This window comes from Aulostomus chinensis, chromosome 19 (assembly GCF_037954235.1).
Source record: "Aulostomus chinensis isolate RoL2024-O1b breed Wild chromosome 19, RoL_Achi_v1.0, whole genome shotgun sequence".
Classification (NCBI taxonomy): domain Eukaryota; kingdom Metazoa; phylum Chordata; class Actinopteri; order Syngnathiformes; family Aulostomidae; genus Aulostomus; species Aulostomus chinensis.
In genome coordinates this window covers 21,989,667-22,010,851 of record NC_141338.1, presented here as the reverse complement: position 1 = coordinate 22,010,851, position 21,185 = coordinate 21,989,667, and the positions used below count along the sequence as shown (strand labels likewise).

The window sequence follows — 21,185 nt, the reverse complement described above, 5'->3', positions numbered from 1 at the left end:
CAAGTAGAAATTTATTAATTCATATTTTCCTTCATGTAGTTTACACTCGACATCCAGGCAGGTTTGTTCTACACATGCGTGTCATCTACACGGGAGCTGAGAGGCCAGAGCCAGATCGATTAAGAGGGTTTCTAATATTCTGACCTCATGTCTGTAAATATGGTGTCCAAAATATTAGACCTCGATGCAACTCAGTCCAGTTCAACACCAACAACCTCAATAATAAACATGTAGTTACATTAATAACAATCATACTGAATAATAGTGACCTGGAAAAGGCAGAGCTGTCAGATTAGATCATACATGTGAGTCACATGACAGTACATGTGATGCTGACATTACCTGAAGTTAAAATTGTAAATGTATATAGTGGGTAGCTGAAGCTGCATTCAAAGTTTTGGCCCAAGTTGTTTTTAAGATAGTTCATATTTACAGTAGAGAACATGAGATTGCAGCATTCTAGATATTACAGGCATTTATATTAAAAAAAAGTTGTGACAGTGGTAGCAGAGTTCATACGGAGTAAACATGTTCAACCTCTTGGTCTGGAGGACCGACCAAATAGAGGAGCGTGTGAGGCTAAATGTACGGAGGCGTCCTTCGGTCTGAGTGAGGCAGCAAAGGACCAAAACCATTGTTAACTCATGAAAGAGAAGTCAAAGTCAGCAAAGATTTCTTGCTGCTCAGTGCTGAGGACGTAGGGGGTCCGCGGGAGGGTGAGGACCGGCTTGAGGCGAGTGAACTCCTCGTCAAAGTTACTGACATCCTGCTGTGCCCGGATGACCGGCAGGAAGGGAGGCTTCACCTTCTTGAGCAGCAGAGCGTCCCAGTCCACCCCCTGATCAGACCACACATGACAAACAGCAATCTCATCATCCTGAACAGGCTTCTTGGCTTTATGATTCATGTGAACAGGAGAGTCATCGTGAATATTAGCAGAGACAGTTTAAATGTGCAAGTGCAACACTTCAGTCCTGTCATATCTAGTGTTTCTACACTCCTACCGCTCAGTCAACTGTTGCACTACTCTACTTGTAAATGCCCAAATATAGTCACCTGACTTCCTACGGATCTTTCTTTCTTTCCTGTTCGGGTCACTTCATATTTTCTTGAGCCAACGCAATTTTTTTTTTTTTTAATTTCTCACAGAAGAAAATCTTAGTTTTCTGGCTCCTTGTTGAATTTAGAACACACAACAAGGGAAACTATCAGGCTAAACATTCCTCAGTGCAGGTGCAGCTCTGGGCCAGATAATGACCTTGAAGAATTTGTGGCGTTTGATCTGTGCAGCGTCTTCCTCTCCTGCTCCAAGTCTCATCTCAGGATTCTTCTGCAGCAGCTGAAACACAGTGAGAGCGTGAGAACACCGTCAGACCACTGACAACCCAACACTCAGGGTTCTGAGTCAACTTAGGAGGAGTCGAACCTTCTGAATGAGGGACACAGCCTCAGGAGAGAGGAAGCGAGGGTAGTGCACTTCATCATTGACGATGCTGTCAAACACTTCCTCCTCATCATCACCTGGGAAGGGTGACTGGAAAAACAGCAGCACAAATGTGATTCTCCTCTGTTCTGTCAAGCTGCTGAAACCCAGTCAGACAGGATTTCTGCCTGGATGCCAGGTGGCTTCTTTGGACTCATATTAGATACAAGAAATCACTTCTTCACTGCTCTAAAACTGTAGTTTTGGTTATAGAAGTACAGCACAACTGCCACTGGAGTGTGTGGCTGCTGTTGTAGAGCATTGGAGAACAATCTACTTCTTGTATACAATATTAGTCAGAGATAACTGGGAAGCAGTAGGTGCCTGTTTCTGGGTTAATGACCAATGTCAGACTTTAGACAGTATCAGAGGCTGAAGCAGCATCTTATCGAGGAAAACAGAACTTATACTCATTCTACATATTTTAAAACGTCTCTCCAAATCTGGTGGTGGCAGCAAGCCCTTTAACAGATCACCAGCTCGTCCATAAATCTCAGCTAATGTGAGAGTCAGTTTTGTTGGACAGTCTAACAAATTAACAGTCAGCAGCAGCATTATGAAGAAGAAGTCATGGATCAACAGACAACAGCAGCTGCAGTGTGCCTGAGCTGCACTGGACGCAAAGCGCTACCATAAAAGCAATGTTAAGTCAATTAGACACACAGGTGAAAGAATGCAGTAATAACACCAAAATCCTGTCAACTCGCCCTCAGACAAACAGAAGTGGGTTTGTAAGTCGAGACATGCAGGCGTGTCAGTGACGGACGACAGAGGACATTTACATTCTGCTTTGCTCTGAAATCACCCTAAAACAGGTCGAAGCTGCTGGTTTGCGCTCACCTCCCCCACAAGCATCTCATAGATGAGGACCCCGAGCCCCCACCAGTCCACACTGCGAGTGTAGTTGTTGTCCGTCAGCACCTCTGGAGCCAGGAACTCTGGTGTGCCACAGAAGGTTGATGTGCGGTCTCCATGACCCATACCTACAAACACACACACACACACACACACACCAGAGTTCTTCACAACTGATCTCAATTAAATTCCTGCACAGACTGACGTAAACATACAATTCGTCCATACGTCAGTCTGTCGGTCAAGAATCAAAACTCTCAGGCTTTGTTTTCCTCCCGTCGGCTGGTGTGGGACGACCCAGTGCCCTGTCAGCACCAGTGGCAAATGGTCCTCGGTGTGTATTCTCATGTTAACTTTTGTTAGTGTCCAGGGTCTCAACCTGCCAGCAAACATGCCTGCTGCTGCAATAAACCCACCACTCAATCGCTGCATGTTTGCCCCTGAATCACTAAACCTAACAACAAAATACAGCTTTCAAGTACTTTTACTCACTAAGTACAAACTGTTAAAACAGTCAAACTTCTCAAGTTTGACTATTTTCCTGGATCTTGTTTATAAAAGAATTATTTTCTTACCTTCTTTGCACAAACCAAAATCTGCTATCTTGACAAAGCCATCTGCATCCATCAGCAGGTTATCAAGCTTCAGATCTCTGAAACACACACACACACACACACACACACACACACACATTAGACATGCTACACCTAGGATTTACTGTAACAAATCCAACCATGATGGATCTGAAGATGCAAAAAAGTCATAAAACAATGTCTTTATAATTCAATATTACTAAAGTTCACATTTTCAAAAAGGCCCACAGATGATTATCTACATCAGTCATTCATGAAGGAATGTATAGATCTAATTATATAAATAGCAACTGCTTTCAAGCTCAATCATTGTCATTTGAAATCAGTCAGTTAATAATGAACACGTGCACGTTAGTATGTTTATAAATCTTTGTAGACATATTTTACTTTCTGTGGACATACTTGGAGAGGTGATGAAGTACTTTGTTCCCTTTAGACAGCAGAGAAACTGATAGATGAAGAGGAGAGAGAGTGTGTGTGTGTGTCTGTGTAGGGGGGCAGGGGGCAGGGTCTCACGTGTCCAGCTGTGATGTCTGTCAGACATCACAAAACCACCACCAACAGCCTTCTCTCCATTCGTGACATCAGAGAAGTCGCTGGGATTTTAGCAGGTTTCATGTCTTCAGGTGTGTGAAGGTGATACAACAGAATCTGCTGCTGCGTGTGAAAGCGACTCCATCAGAACGTACCTGTAAACTATTTTGTTCTGGTGCAGAAATTCTAGACCAAGCAGCACGCACGCCGAATAAAACCTTGAAACAGAGCAGATGGAGTCAACAAAGACATGTGGTCTTGTAGTCAGTGTCACAGAGAGGGATGGCTGCTCACTGGGTCTGAGTCTCGGTGAAGATGCTGGTGTGAATGTGCGTCATCAGGTCTCCACCGGGGGAGTAGGCCATCACGAAGCACACGTGGTCCGCCGTCTGGAAGCAGCCGTGCAGGTTCACCAGGAAGGGATGACGAGAGGCGTTGATGACTTCAAATATCCTTTTTTCGCACACAAGGCTGAAAACACGCACACATGGTTTAATATCATGTGGCTCTCAGAAGTTTTTCTGATTCTTTTTGGACTGTATTTGTCATTCATGTCTAACTTCATCATGTCAAAGCTCCAGGACAACACAACGGGATTGTTCCTGGTCAGCTGATGTCCGAAAGCAAGACTTTTGACTCGGTGCTGTCCAAAAAAAATTTTTTTTGACTCTTCAGTTAAAATTTTGGTCATCGACTCTTTACAGGAGGAATCACAAGAACCCTCAGCACCCTGTGCACATGACAGCAGCGACTCAGACTCACTGTCTTGTATCCTTAGTGGGAACTTATTACAGTCGCGTCCTCTCTCAACACCTCCCACTGCATGTTCTCTTTAGTTGATTAATTTTCAAGGTTTTCATGAACAGATAGCGCCACCCATACCACAGTAGTGTAAAAGGATCGTGTCTGCAGCAGAGACATCGTGTATATGATTCTCACCCAGTTGCTGTAGACTGGGAACCATGTGCTGTTACTGGGGGACTCCAGACTCTGTTCCCCAGTTCCTTCTTCATGACCTCCAGGGACTAGCATCACTTAAGACTATTATTTATTCTTTCTGAAATCTTTTTGAATGATTTCCGGCTCACAGAGTGTTTTTCTGCTGGGACCCAAATTCTGACAAAGACACAGATGATCCTCACAGCCAGCGGAGGTTCTGCTGAGGAAGGGACCATCTACAGCTGACATACTGGTCCTTATATATCATCACCTTCTTAAAAGAATTGCCTAAGACATTTTTTGACAATTTTGTTTTTGCCTAAATCAACTTCTTATGATGTTTTGTCTCCATTTTTTGTTTTCTGAAAAACTTGACTTGACTTAGGCGATGATATTCAATCCACTCTTGATGTCTTACTTTCCCATCTTTGCTGATGCGTTAATTAATTCAGGAGATGCTGGCCAATCGGGAGTGCTTCAGATTGCACAGGCAAACAGTACAGTGTTTCTCACATTTCCATCCAATGCATGTAAATGTGTTTAGGAAGGAGAACATCAGTGCACTGGCTCAGGTTTGACTGGAAAAGTCCAAAGTCTGTCATCATTTTTTTCAGCAACATGAATCATTGGGAGGCCTCCCTCTACATGGGAGCAGTCAGCAGTTCTGTAAAGTAGTTTTAATAAGAAATGTAGCACCGGTGTTTGAAGGCATTGTTAATAGTATATCAAATGGATCTGAGAGAAATTACCTATCGACCTCATCACGTGTCACAATGTCTCCTTTCTTCAGGGCTTTGATGGCGTAGAGTCTTCCAGACAGCTTGTACTCCGCCAGCAGCACCTTGGGTCAGTCACACAATGAAGGTGAAACACTGCCGTTTCACATCTGTCTGCTCTACTGATGACAGCTCGCTGGAATAACTGCTAAATCTGATGATTTATTGTGGATCTTTTTTCAACATTGAGAACTATGATACACAATTTAGTTGTCCAGGTCCGATTCCTGACAAAATTACATGTTTGGAAAGTTTGAGGAAAAACTTCACCTACACTTCTCATTACCATGCACCACCAGTTTAACGAATGTGTGGTTTTCCATAGCACTAGTGGGACATACAATCTCAAATATATCCAAATAAGGGCTTCTGAATATCTGGATATTCATTTTATCTTCGTGGCCAAGCCCTCTAATTGATGATTTCTTTTGTTTGCATTTGAGAGATGAAGAACGAGGTGGGAGTGGCATCAACCCCCTGATCTGAGAGTACAACCCAACGCTCCTCGCACATGTTTAAGTTGCAATGAAGAAGATGCACGCGTACCTTTCCAAAGTGACCTCGTCCAAGAACTGAAATACAGTTGAAGTCCTCCAGCTTTAGAACTTCATCCGTCCTGCATAGGAACATATTCTATGGTTGCAGTTCATTACAGCATTGTACTCTCTCACTTGTTTAAACACCTGCGACACTTGAATTATTATTTCACAGTACTAACAACTACAGTCCTGATTGGTAGAATCTTGATATCAAATTGCAAAATTCGATATGTTTCTGCCGTTGTCACTCATTATGAACTTCTGAACCAACAAATCTTTCTTTAGACTCACAGCATGGATGACCACACTCTGTGTCTAACAGGAAGCCTTGTACTGGGAGAGGATGGCTTACTTTGGAGGTGTGTGGGTGGAGGGGGATCTCCTGGGCTTTTGGCTCTTGCTCTCACTGGGCGACTGTTGTTTGATCCCCTGGTGTGAAACCAGAGACTGAATCAGTTGAAAATGAAAGGAAAAACTCACCAAGTGAGCAACACTGAACCCAGAGCTGCTTCTCCTGGTCAACCATGCGTCCGAGAGTCAATGACAGCCGATATCATAAAATGTTTTCAGAACTGTTAGAAAGGGCTTGATGGATGCCGTCCATCCACATTTTGTTGGTTTTAATCCTCACACAACAGTTTTCAGAATGAAAGCCTGGACTAGTTTACCAGAGGAGAGTCTTTGGGGTTCTTGCTTGTCCGACCTGGAGATCTGCCAGGTTGCTCTTCATTAAAGTTCAGACCCACAGCAGCAGATTCTCTGGTGAAACAAGAGAACATTCTAGAACAAGGTTGCTGTTCGACAGAGATGGTGATGTTACTGGTTCCTGGCTGGTTTGAATGGCTTTGCTGGAGGTAGAGATCCTCTGAGCAAAGGATCAAAACACTACAACCAAAGCTCACATAAATACGCACCTAAAAGAAAAAAAGTCTTGTGAATCGCAGTTTTCAATGTGCAGTTGGCACCCTAAAGTCTTAGTTTGTCTCATGTCTGTCCTCTTTTAATTGATCTCATTTTCTATCATCAGATTTCAGTTTTTACTACATGTTCAGGATGAAGTCTCCTGACCCATTCATTCCAACACCCACAAAAAAAGGCTAGAAAAAACAGCTTTGTAGCAGTTCAGTTTTAGCTGCTATATTCTCACAGGAGGACACGGCGAATTGTGGTAGTGAGTGAAATCAAACTGGTGCGATAATAAAGGACCAGATCAGCATCAGGGGGCTCACCGACCTGTGGGAGACATGACAGCTGTCGGACATGGAGGAATAATAATGGTAATAATAATAATGGTCTGCGGGGGCAGCAGATCGCTGGTTATCCTCATGACACAGTCAAGTCTGATCATTCAACTCTCTGACTTCTCTCTACTCTGAATGTAGCTGTAATGATGATGATGTGAACCCAGTCTCAGATGTTGCTGGCTGGCCTTTCAAACTACTCTTCTATAAATGTACAAAGATGTCTGCAGGACAGAGAGTCTATGAATCCCACATAGACGTACCCTGCTGGAGAGGTGGTGACCGATGAGGGGGAGGTGGTACTGGGTGGACTGGTGGGCTCCATGGAACTACAGGGAGGCAAGATGGTCATCATCAGGCGGCCCCACGTGGCAAAGTTCATGTTCATCTGGGCAGCACGCAAAAAGTTCTTTCCTGTGATATAAAAGGACCAAAACAGTAAATGTGAACTACAAATACACTGAAATGTCAAGGGTGACCAGGGTGAGAGGGCTGTGATACTGCACAGGTGTGGTAGCCACTGCAAATGCCCTGGGAAAAATACACAAATAGAATTCAGTTGGATAGTAAAGAAGAACAATATTTGATAAAGTAAATGTAAGAATGGTGTTTGGGTTGGGCGGCACAGTGGTGCAGTGGTCAGCACTGTCACCTCACAGCAAGACGGTTCCGGGTTCGAGCCCTGGCTCGGGCAGGGGATCTTTCTGGGTGGAGTTTGCATGTTCTCATGTTGTGCTGACCACTGAAGCAGAGTCATGGCTGTCAGTGTCTTGGAGAAGGAGGAGCCATTAGGGTGTGTATTATATTGCATATTCATGGTCTGTGTGTGAACGCCTGAGCCACATGTGACAACAAAGATAGAAGCATTGAAGAGCCACAGCAGGTGGACTTGATTTGAACAAATTTTTCTTTAAAAAGTATCATGCTATGATACAACATACGAGGGCATTTAGCTCTCCTTCACGTTTCTAATCTGACTCTTTTGAAATAAATGTTTAATCTTTTTTTTTTACATTTTCTTATTGCCTTATATGTTAGTTTTTGTCTTGATGTTTTTTGAGATATTAGTTATGATTCATCCAGTTCTCAACTGGCAGTGGAACATAGTTCTACCTCTAAGGGTGAGGATCCAGTAGAGCTTCAGAAAAGTGTCGGGAGGAAGAGGAAACAAAGAGTGAGGATATTCACTAATAATGGCTGTGGGTGCTACCTTTCTCTTTAGGGAAGATTCTTCTCTGCCTCTGAAGTTTGGTGCGTCGTTCAATGACTGGATTAATAAACCTCACCTAGAAATAAACATCATACAGAAATGTAAGTTCTTAAAAGACTGAGGTCGTGTTCACACCAAAAGGTCTGTTTTCTGATTGGAACTAAAGCGAGGATGATGCATTGTTGCAATTTCTCAACTGCTCCGGTTCGCGTTCACAGAGGCCAAACTCAAACGGTCCAAGAACTGTCACGTGGCAGCAGTGATTGCTTATACAGTTGAGCAGGTAGACGACAAATCCCTCACTATTTTTACTGTACGCCATGGAGCATCGTCTGCTCCTTTTCATGTTGGTGCTGAGCTGGACTGCATATCAGCAGACTTTAACGGCTGGGACGACACTTAAATACTGTATTAATGCAGGCACGTGGCTGAAGACGCTCTGCAATCGGACGGTCGTATCACAGAAGACAGCAGGCAACAATCAGAGCCTCCCTCCATGTTGTTTCCTTTGCGACCTACGAGCGCGACCAGTGAGGTAAGAGGACTAAAAAAAGCTCACAATCACATACATGTTAAAATCACCAAGTGGGCTCATCATACAAACAGAATATGACGTGTGAAATGGCGCGCTTCCTGTGATTGGTGCGGACGGGGTTCACACCAGAAGGAAACCGCTCTAGAGTTCACTTGATAGCGGTCCAAGACCACCCCTACCAGGCGGACCCGAGAGCGGTTGACTGGTCCGCACCAGAGTTCGAGGCCAGCATTCAAACCAACCAAAAAGAACTGGACCAAGGAGGTAAACGCTCCAGGGTTCAGTTCAACGGGACTAAACAAGGCTGGTGTGAACACGAACTAAAAGTGCAGTTTGACCCAAAGCAGGAGAAAATGTTCATAGACCAGATAAGAAAGAGAACCTCGATGAAGAGGATGCCCTGAGGCTCCAGCGGCAGACACATGCCGTGTCGCTGGTTATCCAGGAAGTCCTCCAGACGCAGGAACTTTATTCCACTCAGTGCTCGCCAGTCTCTCCAGTAGACAGCAATTTCCAGCTCCCGCGACTAGACACACACACACACACACACACACACACTTTTTGGCTGTAACTCAAACATATATTTGAAAAGAAAATTCAGTATTTCACTACTGCAGTTTCAAAAAGCCGTTAAGTTAAACCCCCAAATGTTCTTGACAGTAATTCTGTATGTGGGAAGCCTTCATCAACATTAGTACATTTGTTGTTGTTTTCTCATCCCATGGCCCAATTAAGAAAAATGAACAACTGTTAAAGCTTGGGCTCTACTCAAGCATTACTTGACTCAGAAAGTATAATTTGGCTTCCAAGTACTCGCAGGAAGGTGTGTTGAATTCCTTCTTAGCCACGTAACTTCCTAGCGACTCCAGAATGCAGACAGAATCAGTCAAACGCTAAAGGGAGTCTGTTCATTTCAAGCTCGAATCAAAAAGTACAGTGTTTAGAGAACTGAGCACACAGCTGGATTAAGGAGACACGGGTTATACTGAATGAGAGTTTAAAAATGTGTTTTTGGACAGTTTGTTAGTACTCAATCGTCCTTAGCTTTAAGCTAATACACTAAGAAGTACAGCAGGGGAGAACTACTTCCTGGGGAGTTAGATGTCCAATTGTGAGTCCTTGAGAGACAAATCACTCTATTTGGATTGATTACAGCTTTAATCCTAACTTTGATCCAGATCCAGAGAGGATATAATACCAGTACTTTCAAGAGGCCGTGTCCTACTCTGACGAGTAAACTGACCTGCGTGTGCTAAAAAAGCAACTTCTGTCGAACTCTATTCAACAGAGAGACTTAGAGTAGGAGTTTCCATTACGAGCAGGGTGGGCAGAAACAAACAGAACTGCAGGCCCCAGTGAGGGAAAGCTGCAGACAGAGTCAACACTGCGGGAAGGGTGGTAGCGGCAGGCAAGGCAATTTTCTTTGTAGAGCCTGTTTCCACCACCAGTTTGTCTCAAAGGGCTTCACATGGCATCACAACAACATCCTCTGTCCTCAGACCCTCACATCGACTGAGGAAAAACTCCATAGAAAACCCTTTGAACAGGGAATAAAACAAAACAGCAGCCCTTAAACAGCCTTTTTTGGACAGTTTTCTAAATTTTTGAGGAACAACGAAGTGATCCAGGAGGGGAAAAACATCTTTTGTGAACTCAAGACACTTATTTGTGAGTACTTGAGGGGCAAACTACTTGTACACTCAATGAATGGCTCTCTATCATTGCAGAGGCCTGGACGGTAACATTCATGAGCATGGGCGGGTCTGGACACACATCGCGGCCATGGGCACAAACGCAAAATGCAGTGTGGCACAGGGCTCTGGGAGTGAGCTGACACATCCAGAGCTGCTGGTGGTGCATGGGCCAAACCAGATTAGAGCAAAGTTCAAGGATTATCAACAGGATTACATGAGCCAAGTAACGGTTCAACACCCAGATGATCAGACACGAAGCCTGGAGTTGTTAGCAGATGTTCAGCATCAGTAGGAGCAAACACTCAGATGCATCAGCTGATAGATCAGAGCTGGCAGCCGACAGCCAGACATCATCAGCTGCTATTACACTTTCAAGTGTGTGTGTGTGTGTGTGTGTGTGTGTGTGTGTGTGTGTGTGTTCCCCCATTAGAACACTGACACACAGCAAATCAATAGGGCTGCAGTCATTAAATCATCTCAAGAAAGCTAATATTAATTATTATCAATAATCCATCTGTGATGAAGTCCAGCTCAGTACGAGCTCTGAGTGACAGTTCAAGCTTCTTGCTGAGAGGAAAAGCACTGACCCGCTCCAGTTCGATGCTGAAATTCTGGCCCCAGGCCTCCTTCCCTGACGGCCTCCAGTGTGTCCGTCCCACTATCCTGTTGTCCACCTTCAACACTGCACTTACCTCAGCTGTTAAACAACAACGGCACAGGCAGAGTTTCAGACAGAGCTGCAATTTTACTCACTGGCTGAGTCTCATTAGGATTTTTTTTAGCATCGTGTAACTGTTTCGATAGGAAGAGTTCTGAAAACATCTCCTATGATGACATTTCATGTTATTGTAACTGAATTTTACTACACTCATCAGACTCCGCCTGCAGGGAACTGACAAACTGGACTTACAGGACAGGTCGTCAGACTTGGTTGTCTTGCCATTGATGCTGCGCCCTGACAGTCCGGCTCTCACCTTGAGAGACCTTCCCTCTGAGAGGCCTCCAGGAGTGGTTGAGACAGCAGTCTCAGGGCCTCGACCCGGGACTGAGTCCAGTAGGTCTTGGCAGCCCATCAAACACACCTCCAACCGGCCTGGGGAATATTTCAGTGGACATTTTACCACAAAATATTCAACAATTCAATTGAAGGGGATGTCAGATGACAAGTTATTTCAGAAGGAAACTAAAATCTAAACAGGGAAATGGAGGTCTTGACCTGTTAGACTGGCTTGTTTGAAGAAGGAGGAGGAAGAAGAGATGGAGGAGGGAATCCTGGAGTGCCTCTTTAGTGTTCTGTTGGAGAGTGAGGTTCCCAGCATGAGAACTTCTGTGATGGCAGCATGTTTGGGATGGTCCTGAGGCAGCTCGCCTAAACGCTTCTCCAGGGAGAGACGCAACAAATCCACCTTCTGAGATGATTCTTGCATCCGGGCCTGAGCCTGAGGATATGAGATACGTTTATGAACAAAGAATGACTTCCAGGACTTTCCCCTCCCACCACTCACACATCATCATCAAATTAACTGACAATACAACAGTGATGGGTCTGATCACAGGAAGTGATGAAACTCATACAGGGGGGAGGTCTAGAGGCTCAAGGCATGCTGTTCAACAAACAACCTCATGCTGAACACCATCCAAACCAAGGAGATGGTCATAGACTTCAGGAGGGAGGGAGGAAGCCATGCCCCACTAAAGATCAGCGGCTCCTGTGCGGAGAGGGTCTCCTTCTTCAGGTTCCTGGGAGTGCACCCTTACGATGACCTAGCAGGGTCCACCAACACGTCAGCAGTGGTTAAAAAAGTCCAGCAGTGGCTGCACATTTTAAGAATGCTGAGGAGGGGCCACCTGGAGGCCGGCCCTCTGAGGACCTTCGACTGGACTGCAGTTGAAAGCATCTTGACATACGGCATCATGGCGTGGTTTGCTAGCTGCACAGCTGGGAATAAGAGATCGCTGCAGTGAGTGATCAAAGCAGCTCAGAACATCATCGCCACCCCCTGCCCTCACCGGACAACACTGCCACCTCCCTCAGCGGAGCACAGAAAATCTTATCAGATCACTCACATCCAGGCCAGGGTCTCTTCTGCCTCCTTCCCTCTGGAAAAAGATACAGAAGCCACGAGTGCCGGACAAACCACCTCTTTTTACCTGTGGGCCATCAGACTCTTAAATCCATGAGTGACCCCCATGGGTTCCAAACCCAAGGATTATCAGGCTACCTCAATACGGCTGCTGTTTCCATCCCACTGGGAATGTGCCGTTAAATCCCAAGTGCAATATTTCTGTTCATATTGCTGTGACGCAGATGATATATTTGTCTGATATACAGTATTTGTATATATTTTTAATTTTATTTTTTTAATTTCTGTTTATCCCTTTCTAGAGGTGTTCTTATTCCCACACTGGAGGGGAGATTCTAATTCTAATGTCATTGTATGCTCAGATGTACAATGACAATAAAGTCTATTCTATTCCATTTTAAAAGGGTTAGTTAGTACTGAACTCTATCTGAATATTCAAGCTTCCAGTTTCACATCCAAAAAAGAATCCCTCTCTGTCACACTGGCCTGCTTTGATCTGTCATTCTAAAGGCAGACAAGACAACTGGAGGACACTTCACTCACCGTCAACAGCAACCAACTCAACTGAACCAACATGACAGACAGACAGAGGATAAGCTGATCCTGGTGGTCTTCAGCCCTAAATAAAGCGGGCCTAATGACCATAAAGCCAGCTGAAACGTTCCACCTCCTGTGCTGTTTGAGGATTTCATGGACTCACACGCGCTTGCTCTACGCTGCTCAGCTCCACAGAATAACCAGAGCCAGAGCTTTCCTCTGACTGGGGTCTAATAGGATGTAAACCGAGGACTATCCAGCTTGTTCTCACCTCTGCGAGAATACGGCGGTCCTGGATCTTACATCTGCTCAGCTGCTTCTCTACATTTTTGGCACCTTCTGCTACGGCCATTTCTATCTTGACATGGTGCATGAGTTCAGCCACCCGCAGCTCCAGAAGCTCGATCATCTCCATCGGCTGACCTGAGTGCAGGAGAGAACATCAGGCTTAGGGATCATCAGTAGGTCCCCCAAGCTGGCCGAAAGAGATGCACCGTCCTTGGAAGACCTCGGTTTTCGAGTGGTTACATGTTTATAAGAGACGCGCGCACAGACCAGAGCATTATTTGGTTTTTACCATGTGCAGCCTCTCGCTCTCCCACTTTGGCTTGACCCACTTTGACGATCTGCATGCGGAGCAGCTCTATCTTGGTGCGGCTGTCCTGCAGCATCTGCTGGGCTGCAGAAAGCATCTTCCTGTCCTGGAAAATACAAGACACTCAACTAAAGACCCCTGTAACGGTTCCTTTAATCTACGGCACTGATGAATAAGTCTAAATATTACAGCTACAACGTGGCAAACCCGTGCCTGCTGCATCTGTAAATGCTGCTTTATTCCCCTCATAGCATAAGTTTGAGAACTATTACAAAACCATGAGGAAGTAAATTCTACCAACATAAAAGTTGACGCTTGACCCTGACTGAGCTGAAGGCTACTGACATTAAGTGGATCTTTAGAGCAGCAGTGGAACACTTTCGCCCGGTTAAACAAATACACATATGTACAAATGCCTGGACATTATTATTAACAATAATAAACATGATTATGGTGATTAAAAGCCCATCAAGCTATAATAAGGGTAACTCAAACATCACACTGCTGTGGCGTTTGCCCTCCAGGTAAAACTCAAAGGAACGGTCACTGAGGGAGCCAGCTGGTGATCTGATGCTCGTGCTCTGTGCAACTGTAACAAACACTAACACATTCCTGGTGTCGTTCTCTCCTCAGTAGTGATTCCAACTACATGAAATGTGGATTTTGTGCATGAAAATTTTTTTTGGTGATAGCGAGACTACCTGAGAAGGCTTGACGGGATTACAGGACATACCTAACTACTCTAAGGTTCTTCACGTGCTTCCAGAGGCAGGACGAAATTTTCCCTCCAGGACTTACCTTGAGGGAGCCATTGGTATAAGTCTGGATGAAGTTTTCAGCGCCCTGTTTGACCTTGGTCTCCATGGTGAGCTGTTTCCTCAGGGTTCTGATTCGACTGGCCAGTGGCGAGGTGATGTCTTCCCACTGACATGCCCCCAGTGACGGGTTGTCTTCTTCCCCTACACAGTCTACATGCAAATCATATCAAGTATTTCTTTTTAGTCTCAATTAATTCTTTCTCTTTCTTATCAGTCTTTTCACTAACACTCAGCTATGCTTTCTGTAGCTCACTCTCCTCACTCTGACACTGCTGCAGACACCACAGGTGTGTAGTTCCTCATTTATACTTTGTGGACGAGTTCTGTGGGTGTAGATCTACAGGATCGCCTGTATTGATCTTTCCAGGTGTGTTTATGTGCAAAGTTTTTTTTTCCAAATTCAAGTGAAGTTGGTGTCCTTTTGCACAGACAAACGTACTCTATACTATACTACTTATCTATAAATATACTACGGTACTTATCTATTGTGCACTACTACTTCTATTACGTACTTTACAAGGTAACCACAGCTAACCGGGGGATTATAGACTGTTACACTGCACTTCTGCACCTAATGTATGTTGTGTTGCTGTTGTGTTACTTATGGAACCGACTGCCACGCTCCCTGCTCCCCTAATTGCCCCCCACAGGGATGAATACAGTTTTCTGAATTGGAATGAATATGAATTTGAATATGTCTCAAAAAACTGCCAAGAGAAACTGCAGATTATCACCTTGAGTGTGACTTCATGCCTCAACCCCAATATCGACTTTATCTTTACTCTGAAATCTACTAAACACAAGACAAGTCCACTTTGAAAAGACCATCAATGAACAAAAGTAAGGGACAGAGAGAGAGAGAGAGAGAGAGAGAGAGAGAGAGAGAGAGAGAGAGAAACCATGTGGACCCTCATGTGGACCCTCGTGTGGACCCCCCACCACCTTCCGACTGGGTGAGACGTCTGTTACTGCTCCAGGAATCCCTTCCTTTATGTTTCCACCAACAAGAACTATCAGAGCCTGTTAGTGGCAGGGACCAGCACTTTACTGTACCTATCACAGTCCATGTGGAGCCATTCAGTGGTTAATGATTATAGTTACCAGTCCATATTGCACCAATTCCAATCGATCAATAAAGCAAAGATGAGCAATAAGGCCCAGGGTGAAAATACCATGGATGGGAAGTTAATATTATGGATATTAACTGCAATTTTCATATGAAATCTCTCTTTTACTCCTGAGAATCCCCTTCCTGGATTAAATGGTCAGCAGATACTAAACTTAGATCTGAAGTTCTGGAGGCCTGGAGATCACCTTCACTTTCAGGAATCCATTACACTAATCTGTCTGGCAAATATTGTCAAGGTTTCTTGCCTGGAACCAAACAAAAGACATGATATGCAAGTTCTTTTTTAAGCTTGATAATCAGATCATAATGTATTTTGATGTCTGATTGGTGTGTGGAGGGCTGCCGGAGCCCAGGACTGACCTGTGGGGCTGTCCTTCTCTGTGGCCATCGAGCGAGCGTTGAGCTCCTGCAGCTCCCAGTGCAGTTTCTCCAGCTTGCGGTTGGAGGCCTTGAGTTGACCCTCCACATCGGCCGCGCTCTTGCGATTGGAAACTGCCCGCCGCAGCCGCTCAGCGGCCTCCTTGATCTTGAGCTCCCGCTGGATCTCCTGCCTGAGCAGAGAACGGGCATCTTCCAGACGCTGTTGAAACTCTGGGTCGAGAATGTCCCCTTCATCCAGGCCAACGCTCTGAGGAACACAGCAGAAGAACCTGAGCCTCAGATGACTCTTTTCTTGGAGAATGATATGATATATTCCTCTGTTTCCCTCTTCTCTGAGAGCAGAACATTCAGTAAAGAGCATCAACACATGTATGTGCACCTTTCAGCTCTGACACTGATGTGTGATGCGTGGAGAGAAAGTACATGTTGCTGGGTTTTTTAAAAAAAGGCAAATTAAAACATTAAATGCAGCTCAGATTAAGTAGAAGAGCTGGTAGATTAGATGGAAACCACCTCAGAGGGTTAAACTAGGCTCATTTAACAAAAACGTCTCCACAAATAGCAAATGACTGCATGTCGCCCCCTCGTGGTTAAAGACCTGCTGCACAGGTGGAGGACTCACTGATGCCAACTGAACTTTGTCAGACATTCTGATAGCAGACGCACCGACGTTTGATTGATCGATTCATTCATCGATTCATAATTCATTCAAGTGTCTCTGTGGGCCAACACGCACGGTTGTCAAGCAGTCAACTGGCTTTTAGCAACCAAATGACACTGTTCGCAACTGTGACGTCTTGCTGTCACAGGTTCCCTCACTCAACTTGCTCGGAGTCACCTGGGAATGCGGAGGCGGAACCCGGAGGAGCGCAATCGACCAAAGATTTACATCAGGGAGAAACCTGTGAAACTATCAGTTTCCTTCGGGGAGTCTAACACGGGATATAAACGTGCCAACACGATCGACTGTCGGCTACAACGATCTGCAAATCAAGACAATCCGACGACCACGAGATACTGTAGCTTTGAGCTGAATCTGCTGGACAGGAGAGCGGGGAGTCCTCCTGTCGGAACTTCTGCTTTCGTAATTGGAGGCGACCGGCTGAAGAGCGCAGCGCCACCAGGACCGGGAACTGTGACGAGCAGCAAACCAGACCAACAGGAAGATCCAGTGCGTCTGTCTGAGGAGCACCGAGCTCTGGCCAACGAGCCCCATTCGCGCGACAGACGCCGGTCTGATGTCCCTGAAATATGGAACATGATTCGGTTCCGTGTCCGCGGGAATCAACCGGTGGGGTCACATTTACCTCAACCGCTGAACCTGACATGATGACATTTGACCGGCGGCGTCACGTCCAGCTGCCGACGGTCTTCCTGGACCACACAGACCGCAAAACGGTTCCAACAACGATTAGAGAGAGTAAACCGACACCGACACGTCACACTCAGCCGTCCACAAAGACCTCCCGGTGCTCATACTCGACCCAAGACTCGAGGATTGGTTTAGAGTTGAACACAACTTGAGCTCAACGCAAAATTGACGTCAGGTTTCCTCGGGTAATTGGTTGGTAGCTAGACTGGCGGCAGGAACCAATCACATTTGACCATTCAGTACACCTGTGGAGGTAGCCCTGTGACGCAATCACGCACTCCCTTTGAGATTCCCAGAGAGCCTCGGGGCTGCGTGGTACTTGATTGTTCTCATAGATGCTTACATGCTGGGCGCCCCTCCCTAAAGGCGGAACGTGCGGTGTGCATAGGGCCTCATCTTCCATGGGGGGGGGCACATTTTGCGCGAGGGGACGCATTTGAGCATGTGCGCAGTGGATCCATCATAACACGTTAAATTTCCGACCGAGTTTCAAGCGGCTTTGATTGTTACAAGTGCCAGACATGTAATTGTGATACAGGATACTTTGTTTAATGAAAAGGGCCATTGATCCTACCAAAATACTGCATGTAGGTAAAAGTATGTGATAACCTTTTAAACTCCTGTGTCATTAGTTTCAAAATGGCAAGGCAAGGCAAGGCAGTTTTCTTTGTAGCCTGTTTCCACCACCAGTTTGTCTCCAGGCTTCATGGCATCATAACAACATCCTCTGCCCTCAGAGCCTCACATCGACTGAGGAAAAACTCCATAGAAAACCTTTAACAGGGAAAAATCTGAGAAACCTGAGGGTGAGGAGGGGAGGAGGATCCCTCACCAGGAGGGACAGACGTGCAGTAGATGTTGTTACAGACAAGACAACAGTTTACAATGCAGAATGTAGGAAACATGGAAATGTTAATAACAGTTGAAGAAGGAAGCTTCTGGAAGGGGAGGCAGGGAGAGCAAGCCAGCTTGATGGGGGACTGGATGGTAGACTGGTTCATGGAAGGGGAGGCAGGGAGAGCAAGCCAGCTTGATGGGGGACTGGATGGTAGACTGGTTCATGGAAGGGGAGGCAGGGAGAGCAAGCCAGCTTGATGGGGGACTGGATGGTAGACTGGTTCATGGAAGGGGAGGCAGGGAGAGCAAGCCAGCTTGATGGGGGACTGGATGGTAGACTGGTTCATGGAAGGGGAGGCAGGGAGAGCAAGCCAGCTTGATGGGGGACTGGATGGTAGACTGGTTCATGGAAGGGGAGGCAGGGAGAGCAAGCCAGCTTGATGGGGGACTGGATGGTAGACTGGTTCATGGAAGGGGAGGCAGGGAGAGCAAGCCAGCTTGATGGGGGACTGGATGGTAGACTGGTTCATGGGAGGGGAGGCAGGGAGAGAGAGCCAGCTTGATGGGGGACTGGATGGTAGACTGGTTCATGGGAGGGGAGGCAGGGAGAGCAAGCCAGCTTGATGGGGGACTGGATGGTAGACTGGTTCATGGAAGGGGAGGCAGGGAGAGCAAGCCAGCTTGATGGGGGACTGGATGGTAGACTGGTTCATGGGAGGGGAGGCAGGGAGAGCAGGCCAGAATAACAGCAGAGAAAAGGGGGGGGGGGGGGGGGCGATGCAGGCGGCAGTTGGTGCAGAGAGATGGAGCTCTGGTGGATCTGTGGAAACAGAGAAAATGCAAGACACCAAGGCCAAACTACAAAGTGCAACAGATACTGATAATGACAGTTAAAAAAAATATGCGGAGAGGAGAGGAGAGGAGAGGAGGGAAGGGCTCCATGTAACCTGATGTGTCCCCCAGCAGTCTCAGCCTGTAGCAGCATAGCTATCAATGGTTCAGAGCTACCTGAACCAGTCCTGACTGAAGGCTCTGTCATAGAGGAAAGTCTTAAGCCTGGACTTAAACGTAGTTAAAGTGTCTGCCTCTCTGACCCATGGAGAGATGCTGGTTCCACAGTAGAGGAACCGGTACCTGAAGGCTCCACCTCCCAGTCTGTTTTTAGAGATACTGGGAGTCACTAACAGACCTGCATTCTGGGAGCGGAGTGCTCTGGTCGGACAGTAGGGACTAATCTCCCATCAGAATCCTGGCTGCAGCGTTCTGGACCAGCTGGAGACTCTTTAGGGAGTTTTTAGGACATCCTGACAGGAGAGAGTTGCAGTGGTCCAGCCTAGAAGTGATGAATGCATGCACCAGTTTTTCAGCATCACTCTGGGAAAGGATCTTCCTGATCTTAGCGATACTTCGCAGATGGAAGAAGGCGGTCCTAGTCACATGCTTTATGTGGGAGCTGAAGGAAAGGTCCTGGTCAAAAATGACCCCAAGGTTCCTTGCAGTTGTCCTCAGGGTAAGGGTGATGCCATCTAGAGTAGTGATCTGGTTAGAGAGGTGTCCCTGAAATATAATCTTTGTGGTATATAAATTGTGAAAATGACATAATTTCCTTTTAATGACAGAACTAAGGGCTATAAATATAACAAACAATGCAGTTACTGAGTGAAGTGAAGATGTAACATTATCATCAGCAGTCAAATTATCATTCATGAGTGTGTGAACAATTGTTTCCATCCATCCATCCATCGTCTTCCCCTTATTCCTGTTAAGGGTGGGGGGGGGGGGGTGGAGCCTATCCCAGCATCTACGGGCGAGAGGCAGGGTTCACCCTGGACAGGTCACCAGTCCATCACAGGGCCAACACATACAGACAGACAACCATTGGCTCTCCCAGCCACGCCTACGGTCAATTTAGAGTCTGGATTAACCTGGTCCCCTCTTGATGTCTTTGGACTGTGGAGGAAGCTGGAGTACCAGAGAGAACCCAGCAGGAACAGGGAGAACATGGAGACTCCACCCAGAAAGATCCCGTGCTGGAGCTGGGACTGGAACCTTGAACCTTCTTGCTGTGAGGTGACAGTGCTGACCACTGCACCACCGTGCAGCCTAATTTTGTTTCATTTCATACTAAATACAGCAACACATTCAGTAACACAACTGACAAACATCCTCCTCATCTTGCATATGGATATACCACTGGTTAAGGATATGAATCCTTGTTTTTCCTGTAGCTGAAGTTCTCTTAGAGGGATGATGTCACAACTACAATTAATTCCGATGTGTAGCTGTTAAAATCAATAGAACTCAATAAAACAGCTTCACGCCAGGGAAATGTTCTTCCTTGTTGCTTAATTTTGGCATCTTCATCATCCGAACCTCCAAACAGCTCTACAGTCAAATCCTCCACCAGTCTGGAGCTCCTCCATAGGTCAGAGCAGTGGTTCTCAAACTTTTTCAGTGATGAACCCCCTTTGAAATATTTTGTAGTCAAGCACCCCCTGACACACAAAAATCATTTTTGGTAGAAAATAAAAAAAATACAGTGCTGTGCCATCAGTGTCTGATTTATTTAAGTTAAACAACTAATATCAATGATCTGCTAGCCTTGGCTAATTTCTCCCTGCGAAAAAAACACACAGTGCCATTGGTTCCTACTTTTGGTACTTCGTCAGCACTGGTTTGCCTTCTTTTCCACTTGTTTCTCCGTATTTTCAGCAGCATTGCTGCGCTTTAGCCACGTCTCCATCGTCACAGTGCGTCGGCATGGAAACGGCAGGTTATTGACGAGTGATGCAGGATCAGTGGGTCAAACTAACTTGGTTTGGGGAGAGTCTGTTTATTAAGGATATTAAAATTGAATACTGAAAATAGAATTCAGTATATGAACATACATTTGTATTTTATGGAACTTTTTACAATATAATTGTTTCTCAAGACTTAATTATTATTAGGATTACTGCTTTTTTTTTTTTTAATTTTGTAAAGCTTCACGTACCCCCTGGAGTACCTCCACGTACCCCCATTTGAGATCCAGTG

The 21,185-nt window shown here is 45.8% G+C and overlaps 1 protein-coding gene across 2 annotated transcripts; it reads right to left on the bottom strand.

The window, feature by feature from the left end:
• pkn3 (protein kinase N3) lies at nucleotides 1-17,519 on the bottom strand. Of its 2 annotated transcripts, none has more exons than XM_086187579.1 (22): nucleotides 17,251-17,519; nucleotides 15,923-16,190; nucleotides 14,414-14,583; nucleotides 13,598-13,721; nucleotides 13,292-13,443; nucleotides 11,616-11,838; nucleotides 11,310-11,492; nucleotides 10,987-11,096; nucleotides 9,088-9,231; nucleotides 8,171-8,246; nucleotides 7,224-7,374; nucleotides 6,388-6,478; nucleotides 6,072-6,148; nucleotides 5,727-5,796; nucleotides 5,154-5,245; nucleotides 3,760-3,936; nucleotides 3,621-3,683; nucleotides 2,914-2,990; nucleotides 2,324-2,466; nucleotides 1,427-1,534; nucleotides 1,259-1,339; nucleotides 1-838 (listed from the first exon to the last, which is right to left on the bottom strand). In XM_086187579.1, the coding sequence occupies exons 1-22, from the start codon at nucleotides 17,269-17,271 to the stop codon at nucleotides 638-640; spliced, it is 2,802 nt and encodes a 933-aa protein (XP_086043705.1). In that variant the 5' UTR covers nucleotides 17,272-17,519; the 3' UTR covers nucleotides 1-637. The 2 variants fall into 2 exon arrangements, with proteins under 2 accessions (XP_086043705.1, XP_086043703.1); XM_086187577.1 differs by lacking the exon at nucleotides 17,251-17,519 and adding an exon at nucleotides 16,566-16,797.
• Nucleotides 17,520-21,185: the final 3,666 nt, after the last annotated feature.

Coding starts and splice junctions, on each gene's coding strand:
- pkn3 (XM_086187577.1), bottom strand. CDS start 16,592: ATGTCTGACAAAGTTCAGTTGGCATCA. Junction 13,722..14,413: donor ATACCAATGGCTCCCTCAAG/GTAAGTCCTGGA, acceptor TGTATTTTCCAG/GACAGGAAGATGCTTTCTGC. Junction 6,149..6,387: donor ACCCCAAAGACTCTCCTCTG/GTAAACTAGTCC, acceptor GTTTCACACCAG/GGGATCAAACAACAGTCGCC.